Genomic DNA, 13,543 nt, shown 5'->3' on the forward strand with positions numbered 1-13,543 from the left:
AAAACCTGATTAAAAGCTGGTATGTGTAAATAATTAGTAAATCTGAGCAATTAGTCAAACGGAGAAAAGCAGGTGTTTGACGAGTGGACAGATGGACAGAGGGAAAGAGAGGAGGATGGGTGGACACACTGGACGGAAAGAATTAAAGTGAAAGCAAAATGCTGCGGTAGATGATTCATTCACAAATGATTTCTTCCTTTAGATTCAAATGATTCAGTCTTTTTAAATGAGTCACTAAAGTGAACGAATCAGTCAGATTATATGTTATAGCCTATAATTATCTTTCATTGCTTTTTTTTTTTTACACCTGTGAATTGTGAAATTAATATTTGCATGTATAATGAATCTTGAGTCAGTGAATCTTTTGGTCATTACAGAGATTCGGTCGTCTCACATTCAGTGAGTCAGATTACGAATCACGAATCTTTCAGTCATAACTGGGAGTCGCTCCTCTGTTGTTCAACATGTCAGTGTTTGAGTCAGTGAATCATTTAATCATGGCTGAGATTCGCTCTTCTCTCGTTCAGCAGGTCCGGTATTTTGATTCAATTAATCTGTTTATTGTAACTGATAAAGTAAAAAATACATTTCGGCTACACTCACTAATGTCCTGTATTTGTGTTTGATTAAACACTGACAGCACTGTGTACAGGAGAGTCAGTGTGATTCCTACATCTGCAGAAACCGGGTCAATCAATCAAACACTATACACACTGCAGTCTGGAATTAAATCCATAACCACGGGGCATGGGAATATACGCTGCACTCATCAAATCCACTGCATGTGCACGCTCAAAATAAGGCTTATTATTGATAAAAACTCAGACTTTACAACAACTGATCTGGATTCTCAGTGGACCGAATTGACGAACAGCATGCGACGAGACAGTGACAAACCCATATACACATCTTCTTCTGTTCAGTAAGGATGTTTGAGGGACATTTCACCAGAAATGCATTTTAATTGTAATTTTGAGCAATTAACCCACAATTATCCTAGCCGACTAATCACTGACCACCACTGTTCCCCATGACCAATCACTGATCAGCATTGTTTAGACGACTAATCACTGATCAGCATTATTCTAGACGACTAATCACTGATCAGCATTGTCTAGACGACTAATCACTGATCAGCATTGTCTAGACGACTAATCACTGATCAGGAGTCTAGACGACTAATCACTGATCAGCACTGTCTAGACGACTAATCACGGATTAGCATTGTCCGGACAACTAATCACCGATCAGCAGTCTAAACGACTAATCACTGATCAGCATTGTCTATATGGCTAATCACTAATCAGCACTGTCTAGACGACTAATCACTAATCCGCATTGTCTAGACGACTAATCACTTATCAGCACTGTCTAGACGACTAATCACTGTTCAGCAATCTAGACGACTGATCACTGATCAGCATTGTCTAGACGACTAATCAGCATTGTTCATGAAAACCAACCACTAATCAATCACCACTGTTTGTCCACCCGCAGACTGATTCATTATTTCAGAAAATCTTCTTCATATTAACATGCGCTTGATATGCAGATGATCACAATGATTCAGTAAATATGAAAATGAGTCTATGACATCATCTGGTGACTTTGAGCATGCATTAGCTACTTTCCCCTGAAAAGAGTTAGTAAGACTGGTGTAGCTGTCAAACGTGTGGTGTCACACAAGCTAAAGAGGAAATATATATATATATATATATATAATGTTTTGATTCATTTCACCGATTTAACACCAATTTCATCTCACACTAATGAGGTAAAAATTCACGAAGAAGCTCACAGCTGGAAAACGTTTAACAAGCCACAAGCCCAGCCACATTTACTTCTCCAAAAGCAAAGAGGAATGCAATAAGAAAAAAGACGTTCTAATTAAAGAGAAAAGTCAAGGAAAGAAAAAACAAATTGTTTCTCCACAGCAGGAAGTTAGCGAGCGAGCTAGCGTCTACCTTCACTGAAGCCCATGTGGATGCTCCAGTAGTTCTGCAGGCACTGTATCTCCTTCTTCATCCCTCGTTTACAGCGACACTCCATCAACGGAGTCTCCTGCAGGACCTCCAGCGCTGCCTGGCACTCCTTATTGGCCAACATGGAGTTCCAGTCCTTACCCACCAGGCACTGCCTCATGATGCGATAACGAGAGCTGCACTGAGGACTCAGGTTGCACACCTCACTCGCCCTCACACAGTCCACAAAGTCCGGAGAGGGGGAGGAGGAGGAGGAGGACAAGGACGAGGACACGGAGACAAACAGATCGTCTACGGAGAGAAAGAGGAGAGAAAGAGAGATAAGGTGAGTAAATAATGGAAGAAAAGAATAGAAGCCATGTTAATAAAAGAAAGACAGATAAAAAGAAAAGAAGAGAGAAGAAGAGAAGAAGAAATGAGATGATGTATTAGTAATGAAAGTCTGAGTCTAACGCTCATTACTGCTTATTAGAAATGATCTCTGTGTAAAGTGTGTACATCACTCAGCTCCACTTCTGCATCATTTATCATTTATCACCATATACAGTCCTAACACACACACACACACACACACACACACACACACACACACGCACATCTGCACACATCACTGTGTGTGCTGAGTGTGTTTAGCAGAAATGACACTTACACATGACTCAGACACACTTCTGTCACATCCGTTACACATAACACACACTCCATACACACACACACTCCATACACACTTTATAAATTCACTCCATACACACTTCATAAACACACTATATATACACACTCTGTGAGCACAATCCATACAACACGCTCCATGAACACACTCTATACCCACACTCAATACACAATCTATGAACACACTCCGTACACACACTTCATAAACACACTCAATACACGATCTATGAGCACACTCCGTACACACACTTCATAAACACACTCTATATACACGATCTATGAACACACTCCGTACACACACTTCATAAACACACTCAATACACAATCTATGAACACACTCCGTACACACACTTCATAAACACACTCAATACACGATCTATGAGCACACTCCGTACACACACTTCATAAACACACTCAATACACGATCTATGAACACACTCCGTACACACACTTCATAAACACACTCAATACACAATCTATGAGCACACTCCGTACACACACTTCATAAACACACTCTATATACACGATCTATGAACACACTCCGTACACACACTTTCTAAACACACTCTATGAGCACACTCCATAAACTCATTGCATATACACACTCTATACACTAACTTCAAACATGCACTCCATGACCACAGTCCATAAGGCCACGCCTACTTCACTTAGGCTGAGAGACAGAAAGGCCACGCCTCCTTCACTTCGACTGAGAGACAGAAAGGCCACGCCTACTTCACTTCGACTGAGAGACAGAAAGGCCACGCCTACTTCACTTCGACTGAGAGACAGAAAGGCCATGCCTACTTCACTTCGACTGAGAGACAGAAAGGCCACGCCTACTTCACTTCGACTGAGAGACAGAAAGGCCACGCCTACTTCACTTCGACTGAGAGACAGAAAGGCCACGCCTACTTCACTTCGACTGAGAGACAGAAAGGCTACACCTACTTCACTTAGGCTGAGAGACAGAAAAGCGATGCCTGCTTCACTTAGACTGAGACAGAAAGGCCACGCCTACTTTACTTAGACTGACAGACAGAAAAGCCACACCTACTTTACTTAGACTGACAGACAGAAAGACCACGCCTTCTTCACTTAAACTGAGATACAGAAAGGCCACGCCTCTTTCTCTTAGACTGACACAAGCAATGGCCACGCCTCCTTCTCTTATGCATAGACACATCTGCCACGCCTCCTTCGCTAAGATTGACATACACAAAGGCCATGCCTCCTTCTCTTAGTTACTACACAAAAGTCACACCTCTGTTTTTTAGACTGACAGCTTCAAAGGCCACACCCCCTTCACTGTGACTGACACACACAGAGGCCACACCCCCTTCACTGTGACTGACAGACCCAGAGTCCGTGCCTCTTTCTCTTATATTTGCATGCAGAGGACATCACAGAGCTGAAAAGCTTCCTGCACCCAGTATGATGTCACTCAGGTAGGAGGCGTGGCCTATTCTGATATGATGTAATGATTTAAGCGTGTATTTTATTGTGAGTTACAGGTAAAATGGTGAGAGTTTTATTCCTGGCCAAACGCTTAATCCCCACATGACTCCAAAGTTGCTCACTTATTCATTAAAAACCCCCAACTTTTTCATCTTTTCCATCTCCAGGTGATGAAGAAGTGAGGAGAGGAAACGAGACGCTAGTGACACCTACAGGTCGGGTTAATAAATAAATACTGATGGAGAAACGTGGATGAGGACGCGCTCCGATGAAGTGAGGAACACGTCTGAGAATGGATACAGATATCACATGGGAGGAGAACGAAAGACAGATGGACAGAGAGAGAGAGAGAGACAGATGGAAAGACAGAATGAGAGACAGAACAACGTATTACAAAACATACTGCAATATTTTCTATTTATCTCTCTATCTCTCTATCTATATACAGAGTGAAAGCAGGGAGAGAGACGGAGAGAGAACCGAATGTTCTTTTCTGTGAATACTGAGAATGAGATAGGGACAGATGGACAGAGAGAAGGAGAGAGAGAGACAGACACAGACAGAGAGTCTGTTTTTTCTTTAATGAGTGCTTATTAATGTCAGACAGACAGACAGAGAGGCGGAAAGTGAGACAGACATGATGGGATAACTGAGACGTTATGATAAACACTGTCTCATTACAGGTTCTGAAAGAGAAAGGAGGGAAGGAACGAGGGATGATGAGGTCATTATACTGAATCTTCCTCAGACCTGAAACAGGAAGTAGTTAGTAAAAGTGATACTTCAGTGTCCTTGAGAGAGAGAGAGAGAGAGAGAGACAGAGAGAGAGAGAGAGAGAGAGAGAGACAGATTGACAGACAGAGTGGAACAGAAAAAGAAAGAGAGAGAGGCAGGTAGAAACAGAGAGAGGTGGAGATATAGACAACTTACAGAGAGAGAGAGAGAGAGACTGAAAAAGATTTAGAGAGAAAGACAGAGAGAGACAGAGAGAGAGGAAAAGAGACACAGAGCAGCAGGGAGACAAAAAGAGAGACAAAGAGAGAGAGACAGGAAAAGAGCAGCAGATAAAAACAGAAAGAGAAAGAGAGAAAATGAGACAGAGAGACAGAAAAAGATAGAATGTAAACGAGAGACAGAAAGAGAGACAGAAGGGAGAGATCTGTCTCTCTCTTTCACTCTCTCTGTCTCTCTCTCTTCTTTCCTGTCTCTCTCTATCTGTCATTCTCTCTATCTGTGTTTCAGTTTCTGTCTCTTTCTCTCTGTCTTTCTGTCTGTCTCTCTCGCGCACTCGCTCTCACAGTGTTCAGTCAACTCTTGTAGTGTTCAAAGACGTCTGATTTAGTGTTGAATTAACACATCGTATTCACTTACCTCTTCCACGGACTAATCACGGTGTTAATGAACTTCTGATGTGCTGAATTAACACCTACCTGCCTCGAGTCAACACTTCAGAGGGTGGTTTTATTCTCTGAACTACCGCTAGCATCCCGAACTAACGCTAGCATCCCGCACTAACGCTAGCATCCCGAATTAACGCTACCATCCCGAACTAACGCTAGCATTCCGCACTAACGCTAGCATCCCGCACTAACGCTAGCATCCCGAACTAACGCTAGCATGCTGAACTAACGCTAGCATCCTGAACTAACGCTAGCATCCTGAACTAACGCTAACATCCCGAACTAACGCTAGCATCCCGAACTAACGCTAGCATCCCGAATTAACGCTACCATCCCGAACTAACGCTAGCATCCCGAACTAACGCTAGCATGCCGAACTAACGCTAGCATGCCGAACTAACGCTAGCATCCTGAACTAACGCTAGCATGCTGAACTAACGCTAGCATCCCGAACTAACGCTAGCATGCTGAACTAACGCTAGCATCCTGAACTAACGCTAACATCCCGAACTAACGCTAGCATGCTGAACTAACGCTAGCATCCTGAACTAACGCTAGCATCCTGAACGAACGCTAGCATGCTGAACGAACGCTAGCTAGTTTCCCTGCTGATACGCGTTGGTTCAATAGCGTTGGAATTGATTTGCCTGCAGTCTGTAGATGTTCCAGAGTTTAACGTTACGCTGCAGTGTTAATTGTCCACCGGGGTTTGTACAGGGTGTTAAGTCTACGCTGTAAGAGTTTACAGTGTACTGGCAGTGTTTATTCATCTACCTGCTTTATTTGTACTCGAGAGGTGTTCATTCTGTTCTAAGAGTTACCTTCATGCTCATGTCAATCTCATACCATGACAGCTAATTCTACATTGTAGATGTTCATTCCACACTCTTAGTGTTATTTCCACACTGTATGTGTTTGCAGTGTGCAGGGTGACCTTGATCACAGTTGTGCTCACTCAGAGTGTCTCTGCATTAAACACCAGAAAGGAAACACACACACACACACACACACACACACACACACACACACACACACACACACACCTGGATGTTAAGGTTGTGCGTTGTGGTTGAACTTTTTTGACTTCGGTAATAGCGATGTGAGACTCGCACGCAAACCACTACACACACAGGTTTGTTTTACTCTCACTGTGAGGACCTTCCACTGACATGATCATTAACACAGCTGATTAACACCACCATCTGACCTCTGACCTTCACCTCAGGAACTTACAATACATTTCACTTCTGTTACAGTTCTCCTCGTGGGGACCTGCTAAACGTCCCCACAAGGTCAAAACCTGTCAGATATTCCTCTCCTCATCTTCCTCTCCTCTCCTTCCTCATCTTCCTCTCCTCTTATACCTCATCTTCCTCTCCTCTCCTTCCTCATCTTCCTCTCCTTCCTCTCCTCTTATACCTCATCTTCCTCTCGTTCCTCATCTTCCTCACCTTCCTCTCCTTCCTCTCCTTTTATACCTCATCTTCCTCTTTCCTCATCTTCCTCTCCTTCCTCACCTTCCTCTCCTCTCCTTCCTCATCTTCCTCTCCTTCCTCACCTTCCTCTCCTCTTATACCTCATCTTCCTCTCTTTCCTCATCTTCCTCTCATACCTCATCTTCCTCTCCTTCCTCACCTTCTCATCTTCCTCTCCTCTCCTTCCTCATCTTCCTCTCCTCATCTTCCTCTCCTCTCTCATCTTCCTCTCCTTCCTCTCATACCTCATCTTCCTCTCCCTCCTCATCTTCCTCTCCTTCCTCACCTTCTCATCTTCCTCTCCTCTCCTTCCTCATCTTCTTCTCCTTCCTCTTGCCACCAAGATATAAAAACACACACACACACACGCGCACACACACACGCACACACACACACACACACACACGTCGTGTTTATTCCGCGTTATATCTGGTTCGTGTGTTAATGATGGAAGTCATAAAGTTCTCACCTAGCAGGAGCAGGAATCCGCACAGATACAGCCGCATGATGGAAGCGCGAGACCAATCTCAAACAAACTGTAATGTTTTTGTTTACGATCTTTTTAAATTCCCACACACAGACACAAATGTTAAAAATCCCGAACAGCCTCCAGCGCGCGCGGACCCTTCATCATCACCACCACCATCATCATCATCATCATCATCATCACCACCACCAGGATCCGGTGAAATAAATCCGTAAAGATGTAAAGTTTTCTCTCTTTTATTAGTTTATTTAATAGTTATTCCCGTGTAAGAGGAGGAGGAGGAGGAGGAAGGAGTGAATCCCGGGATCCGCTGCACGTGATCCCAACATGCCGCTGATGAAGAACCGAGATCCGGCTGAGAGGACAGGACCTGAGCCGCGCGCGCGCTCCAACACCTTCACACCAACGAGGTTCGGCTCAGAAATAAAAAGGAATAAATAATAATAACTACTACTACTAATAATAATAATACTAATACTAACAATACTACTACTAATAATAATACTAATACTAATAATAATAATAATAATAAAGATCAAATAAAGCGCGAGGAGCTGAGCAGCGACTCACACTCACCGCCGCGCCTGCAACTCTGCTCCAGAAGCGCGCGCGCAGGATGGAGGGCTGGTGTGTGTGTGTGTGTGTGTGTGTGTCTGGAGGAGGGACTGGCTTCATCCCAAATGGACATGCAGTGCACTGCATGCAGTGTTTTAATTTAGTTAAAACAAGTTAACTTGTCCCCAGCTACTGAAAAATCTGAATTTATCATCTTATTCCCTATGTAGTGCACTTCATAGGGTGGAGGGTGAAGGAGCTATAATCTTATTCCCTGTGTAGTGCACTTCATAGGGTGGAGGGTGGAGGAGCTATAATCTTATTCCCTGTGTAGTGCACTTCATAGGGTGGAGGGTGGAGGAGCTATAATCTTATTCCCTATGTAGTGCACTTCATAGGGTGGAGGGTGGAGGGTGGAGGAGCTATAATCTTATTCCCTATGTAGTGCACTTCATAGGGTGGAGGGTGGAGGGTGGAGGAGCTATAATCTTATTTGCTATGTAGTACATTTTATAAGGCATATATAATCTTGTCCCCTATGTAGTGCACTTTACAGGTTAAATGTAATGCACTTATATAAAGCGTGACTGAGACGGTCAGAAGCTTACAGATGATAGTTTGAAGAACCAGTACGCTGCTCTGAAGATCCTATAATGAAACATCAAGAACTTCTGTAATCTCCAGAGAACCGTCCAGCTCAACTCAAGAACCCTGTACAACGAAAAACAGTTTGTGACAAGAAGAAGGTCCTGTACAGAACCCATGGTGCTGTAAAGAACCATCGAAGAACCTTTATTTTTAAGAGCGTCGACATGAATTTGATAAACATGAACAGGAAGGAGATCTAGATGAATTAAAATCAGGCTTTATCGAGTAGAAAATGATAGAAAGGGACGTGTTACGTGTTGTTGTGACGTCAGGTGCGTTTACATCAGAGAACTCGGGCGGGATCGATCCGGCCCGTGTTCCCGACTGGGAATCTGAGGTGAATGTCCGTTCCATTACACTTTTCCGTGTTAGAGAGGTTGGGGGTTTGGGAAATGTAACGGTTCACATGTTCACTGAGGAGATTTTTCCAACAAAAAAAAGTTCTAGACCCAAAATAATCACATCATTCCAAAGCTAGAACATGAACCGCAGCGTAGGTGCCTAACCGTGGTGCTACAACACTCTGATTTCCTCTGGAATCCATGATGATGATTAGTAGCAAAGATGTCACCTCATCACCTCATCACTGTGACTCGTCTTCAGGACATGAGAAGTGGACTCGAGATGTCGAGTCGAGGCCTGTGATCCTCTGAGTGTTAAAATCTGCACCATCAATGAGACCGTGCTGAGGTGCAGACGATAAAACCGTTCCTAATATGAATTCTTCCAGAGCAGGACACGTGGTTTCACTCGGCGTTCGGCTGGAACCATTAACGGTTCCTTCATACACGCCGTTTAGTTTCTTTGTACGGAACCATGGTATGTTCTCTACATTGGTGTGGTTCTTTAGGTAGAACACAGCAATCGAACACAACAGAAGCAGTCCCTTCTATTTTGAGAAGGTTGAAGTTCACCTCGATAAGCCGCACTAACTGCTCCTGGCAGCTCGTTTGTAATTTGCACAATTTCTCATCACTGTTTGATGAGTGATGAAATAAAAACAGTTCTCATAGATTCAGACATTTATTCTCCACTGTGTGTCATTTCCCATGTAGAGGCGTGAAAGCTCATTAATCACAGTGTGGCGAATCTCCGTCGAGCGGGAAGACAGGGACCGTTAAAAAAAAAGCAGCAAAAGACAGACAGCTTTGAAGACGTGAGCGTGTAGCCGTCACTTCCTCCTGTCCAACGCTGACATGAACCTCATGATCATCCGCTGGCTTTAAATCAAAGTCACTGCGCTCTCCGAATAAATCTATTAGCCTGCACTATTAACTCAGGACAAACCCACAAAGGTTCCTGAGGTGAGACTCTCAGGGGTACCGTACTCGGATCCTTCACACCTCACCCGGGAACGGGAATGTTCTCCACCTTTCAACTCCTATTGTTTATAGACTCGTAAAATATTTACAGCCCTTAAGGTTTCTTCACTGGTCCCACTGGGGAACCCTTAAAGGTTCTAGGTAGAAATCTACAACAGCATGTTTTTCTTTAACTCACAAGCAAAAGCTTTTACAAGCCATTCTTGCAGACGTTACAAAAGCTTAATTATCCAACGAAGAACCCTCTGAAGAACATCTGTATTAACTGGGTACGTGTGCAATACACACTCCAAATTATTGCCCATTATTTTCATCTCAATAACTACAGCTTCTCAGGGATTTTTACGATTTGGGTAATTAAGGGTTCCTAGCCTCCTAAAAGTGTTCTCGTTTGGAACTTTCAACTTTTGTTGAAGGGTTAAAGGTTTCCCAGAGGAACCCACCAAAGAACCCATAAAGCTTCACAGCAAAGTGTTTTCCTACCTTCCATGTACAATAGAACCCAGTTTTTGTAATCCAAGAATCCTTCATTTTCCAATGAATCCTTGAAGAACCCACTGAAGAACCCGTTTATAAGAACCCAAAGAGTGTGTCTATTAACTGGGTAAGTGTGCGGTACAAACTCCAAATTACTGCTGAGTATTACATTTCTTCTTAATATCTAGAACATGTAAAGAGTTCAACATTTGGCCACCATTAGTACTTCAGTGTTCTTCAGTGGTTCTTCATGGGTTTGTTGAATAATGAAGGGTTCTTAGCGTCCTAGAAGATTTCTACTTGGACGTCTTTTCTGATCAAGAAACTTTACGCTGTAAGGTTCAACCTAGAAACTTTAAGGGGGTTCCCCAGAGGGACAACTGAAGAACCCTTAAGAAGAACCCCTTGAGGGTTATTTGTTTGTCCTCCTGAGGACATCCTTAAATTATTCTAAGTAGAAGCTGAGATTCCTTAATTATCCATGCAGAACTCTTGAAGAACCATTTTATCCAGAATGGATTCCAACAGCTGAAGAACCCTTAACAGTTCTAAATAGCTAAAAAAAAGTTTTCTTTTATAAACATTACCGATGAGCGTCAACAAACTACGAATCTTCATGTAATCCACTGTATAACGATCCAAGAATCTGGGTTCAGCGCTAGATCCAGACACGGTTCTTCTTAGCTAATAGATTTCAGTTAGCAGAACATTTTCAGAACGTTGAGGTTCTATGAGGTTGACGGTTTCTGGTTGTTCTGAGGATTTTTCTTTTTTGTAAGACGCTTGTTCTAGGAACATTAAGAGAAACATTCTGGGGAAAGTTCTGCAGTTATTGTTCTAATTACACTGAGCTCTCAAATTCAGCTCTCAGGATCCTGCTAGTCACCCGGGAAAGGACGGGTTCCATTGGTGAGTCTGGTTCTTCTCAAGGGTTCTTCTTCCTGGTGTTCTGCGCAGCTGCTTTGAAACACTTTTAGCGCTATGCTTACTGAACAGAATCGAAAGATGCTAGTTTTGTCCAGTTCAAGCCACGCCCTTTTAGTGAATGTTGTGTTCCAGCGTGTTCCTGAATAATAATGCGTATTGTCTAAGGAAGTGGTCTTGAATTTTTTTAAATTTGATTAAGGCTCAGCACCAGAGCCATCTGCCAGGCTCTTTATTATTTGGGAGCAGTCCCTGGTGCCGAGGCAGACGGGGTTAATCCATCTCGCTGTGGATCAGGCAGTGTGTTAATCCCACATCATCCCCGACGTCTGCTTCAGCCTTCCCTTCGCTCTCCAGCTGGTGCCGTGGTGGGCGAGACAGAAATATCCCTCTGAACGCCAGCTACGTCTGTGTCCTTGGTTTGGGTTTCGTCCTCTATTGTTAGATGAGAAATATTCCCGCACCCGATCCTCCCCTCCCCCCGCCCCGTGTCACTAAAAACTTCATCATCTCTCTGAAGGCCACTAAACCCAAAATAGACACCAAACAAGTACTGTATCACTCTGGAGTCAACAAATACAACCTACCTCTGCCGAAATACACTCAGGAGACAGTTTATTAAGCTCCAATGTACAGACAGGACACTTTCTAGGTGAATGTAGCCCATCCAATGCGCTTCGGAAAGTATTGGCACCCCTCTCCACTGGTGGAATTCCATTCTGACTTATTGTGGAAACTTATAAAAGTGTTTTCTAATATTCCAAGTAGAACTGGAACCCTTATTTTCACAATGAACCCCCAGAAGAAACCAGTAGTAATGGAGTAACTTGTGTACTTCAGATCCTTGGTAAACTCTTGGTAAAAAATGGTTCTTCAAGGGTTCCTTAAGGGTGGATTGGGTAGTTGAGGGTTCTCAGCCTGCTGAAACAGTTGTACTTGGTTCCAAGTTCCAAATGAACCATTAATTATCCAACAAAACCTTAAAGAACTATTGTTTCTAAGTGTATTAACTGTTATAAATGTGCTGTGCAAAGTCCAAATTATTGCTTATTCTTAGCTTAGCTCGCCGTTAGCCGAGTAGTATCCGTAGTGTATGAATGGGTGTGTGAGTGTGTGTGTGATTGTACCCTGCGATGGACTGGCACTCTGTCCAGGGTGTACCCCGCCTTGTGCCCGATGCTCCCTGGGATAGGCTCCAGGTTTCCCCGTGACCCTGAGAAGGATAAACGACTAAACGTCAGCGTGCTCCTAAACAGTTCAAAATGAGCGTGATGGACGGAATAACTCACGTAGGTACGTAAAAAAAAAGAGGAGAGGTTCGATGCTTGGCATTTAACTCCTTCAAGAGATCGTTATTAACGAGCGCCTCTTAAAATATGTCGAAAAGTCTACTCATACTTCCTGGAAACATGAGATAAACAGAGCAGCAGGAATCACACACACACACACACACACACAATCGAGGTCCACTTTGCATGGAATCGTTTGAGGATTTCTCCCGCAGTATCATGCTGAGTGGTTTATTTTTATCGGAACGTTCTTGTTTTCAGATGCTAAATGTGTAACCTCAGTCATGCAGGCTTCTCACACACACACACACACACACACACACACACACCGAATGCATCAAATCACACACATAGATTTTACATCTCGAGTTTTCAGAATAAACCCCGGCCCTGGACTGAGGCGTATCTGTCTGATCTCCTGATCTCCCTCCGTCCTGTCAGCCGAGGAGAAATGGTGCATTTGTGAAGCAAACGAGGGATCTGGAGCATCTAACCGCCCGGTAACTCCATAATGGAGAAGTGCAATCAGGTTCAAGAGGGGAATTCGATTTCACAAAAACAACACGACCGGACTCTAATGTTTACGTCATGTCCTCTTACTGAACGTGATCCATCATATTCCTCCTGTACCTGAGAGAGAGAGAGAGAGAGAGAGAGAGAAGAATGATGAAGAAGAGTTACTGTTTCCACCCTGAAATGGAACATTTCCTGTAACAGCACGTCCCTGAGTGTTATATTCCTCTTATTCCACTGCGATCTGCTGATGATTACTAGTTTTTTGTGTATTATTTATTAACAGACGACTCATCGTCCTCGTTATCCATTGTGGAAGTTCTGTAAAACTATTGTCTTTTCTCGCT

General features: G+C 43.5%; 1 protein-coding gene across 1 annotated transcript in view; it reads right to left on the reverse strand.

The window, feature by feature from the left end:
- gfra2a (GDNF family receptor alpha 2a) overlaps window positions 1-8,055 on the reverse strand; it is a 63,844-nt gene extending 55,789 nt beyond the window's left edge. Inside the window, exons 1-2 of the mRNA XM_053623960.1 lie at window positions 7,451-8,055; window positions 1,965-2,273 (exon numbers count right to left, since the gene is read on the reverse strand). Of these exons, the coding sequence (XP_053479935.1) occupies window positions 1,965-2,273; window positions 7,451-7,487 (346 nt within the window). The 5' untranslated portion in view covers window positions 7,488-8,055. The remainder of the gene's footprint in view (window positions 1-1,964; window positions 2,274-7,450) is intronic.
- Between the last annotated feature and the right edge of the window lie 5,488 nt (window positions 8,056-13,543).

This window comes from Ictalurus furcatus, chromosome 5 (genome assembly GCF_023375685.1).
Source record: "Ictalurus furcatus strain D&B chromosome 5, Billie_1.0, whole genome shotgun sequence".
NCBI classification, from domain to species: domain Eukaryota; kingdom Metazoa; phylum Chordata; class Actinopteri; order Siluriformes; family Ictaluridae; genus Ictalurus; species Ictalurus furcatus.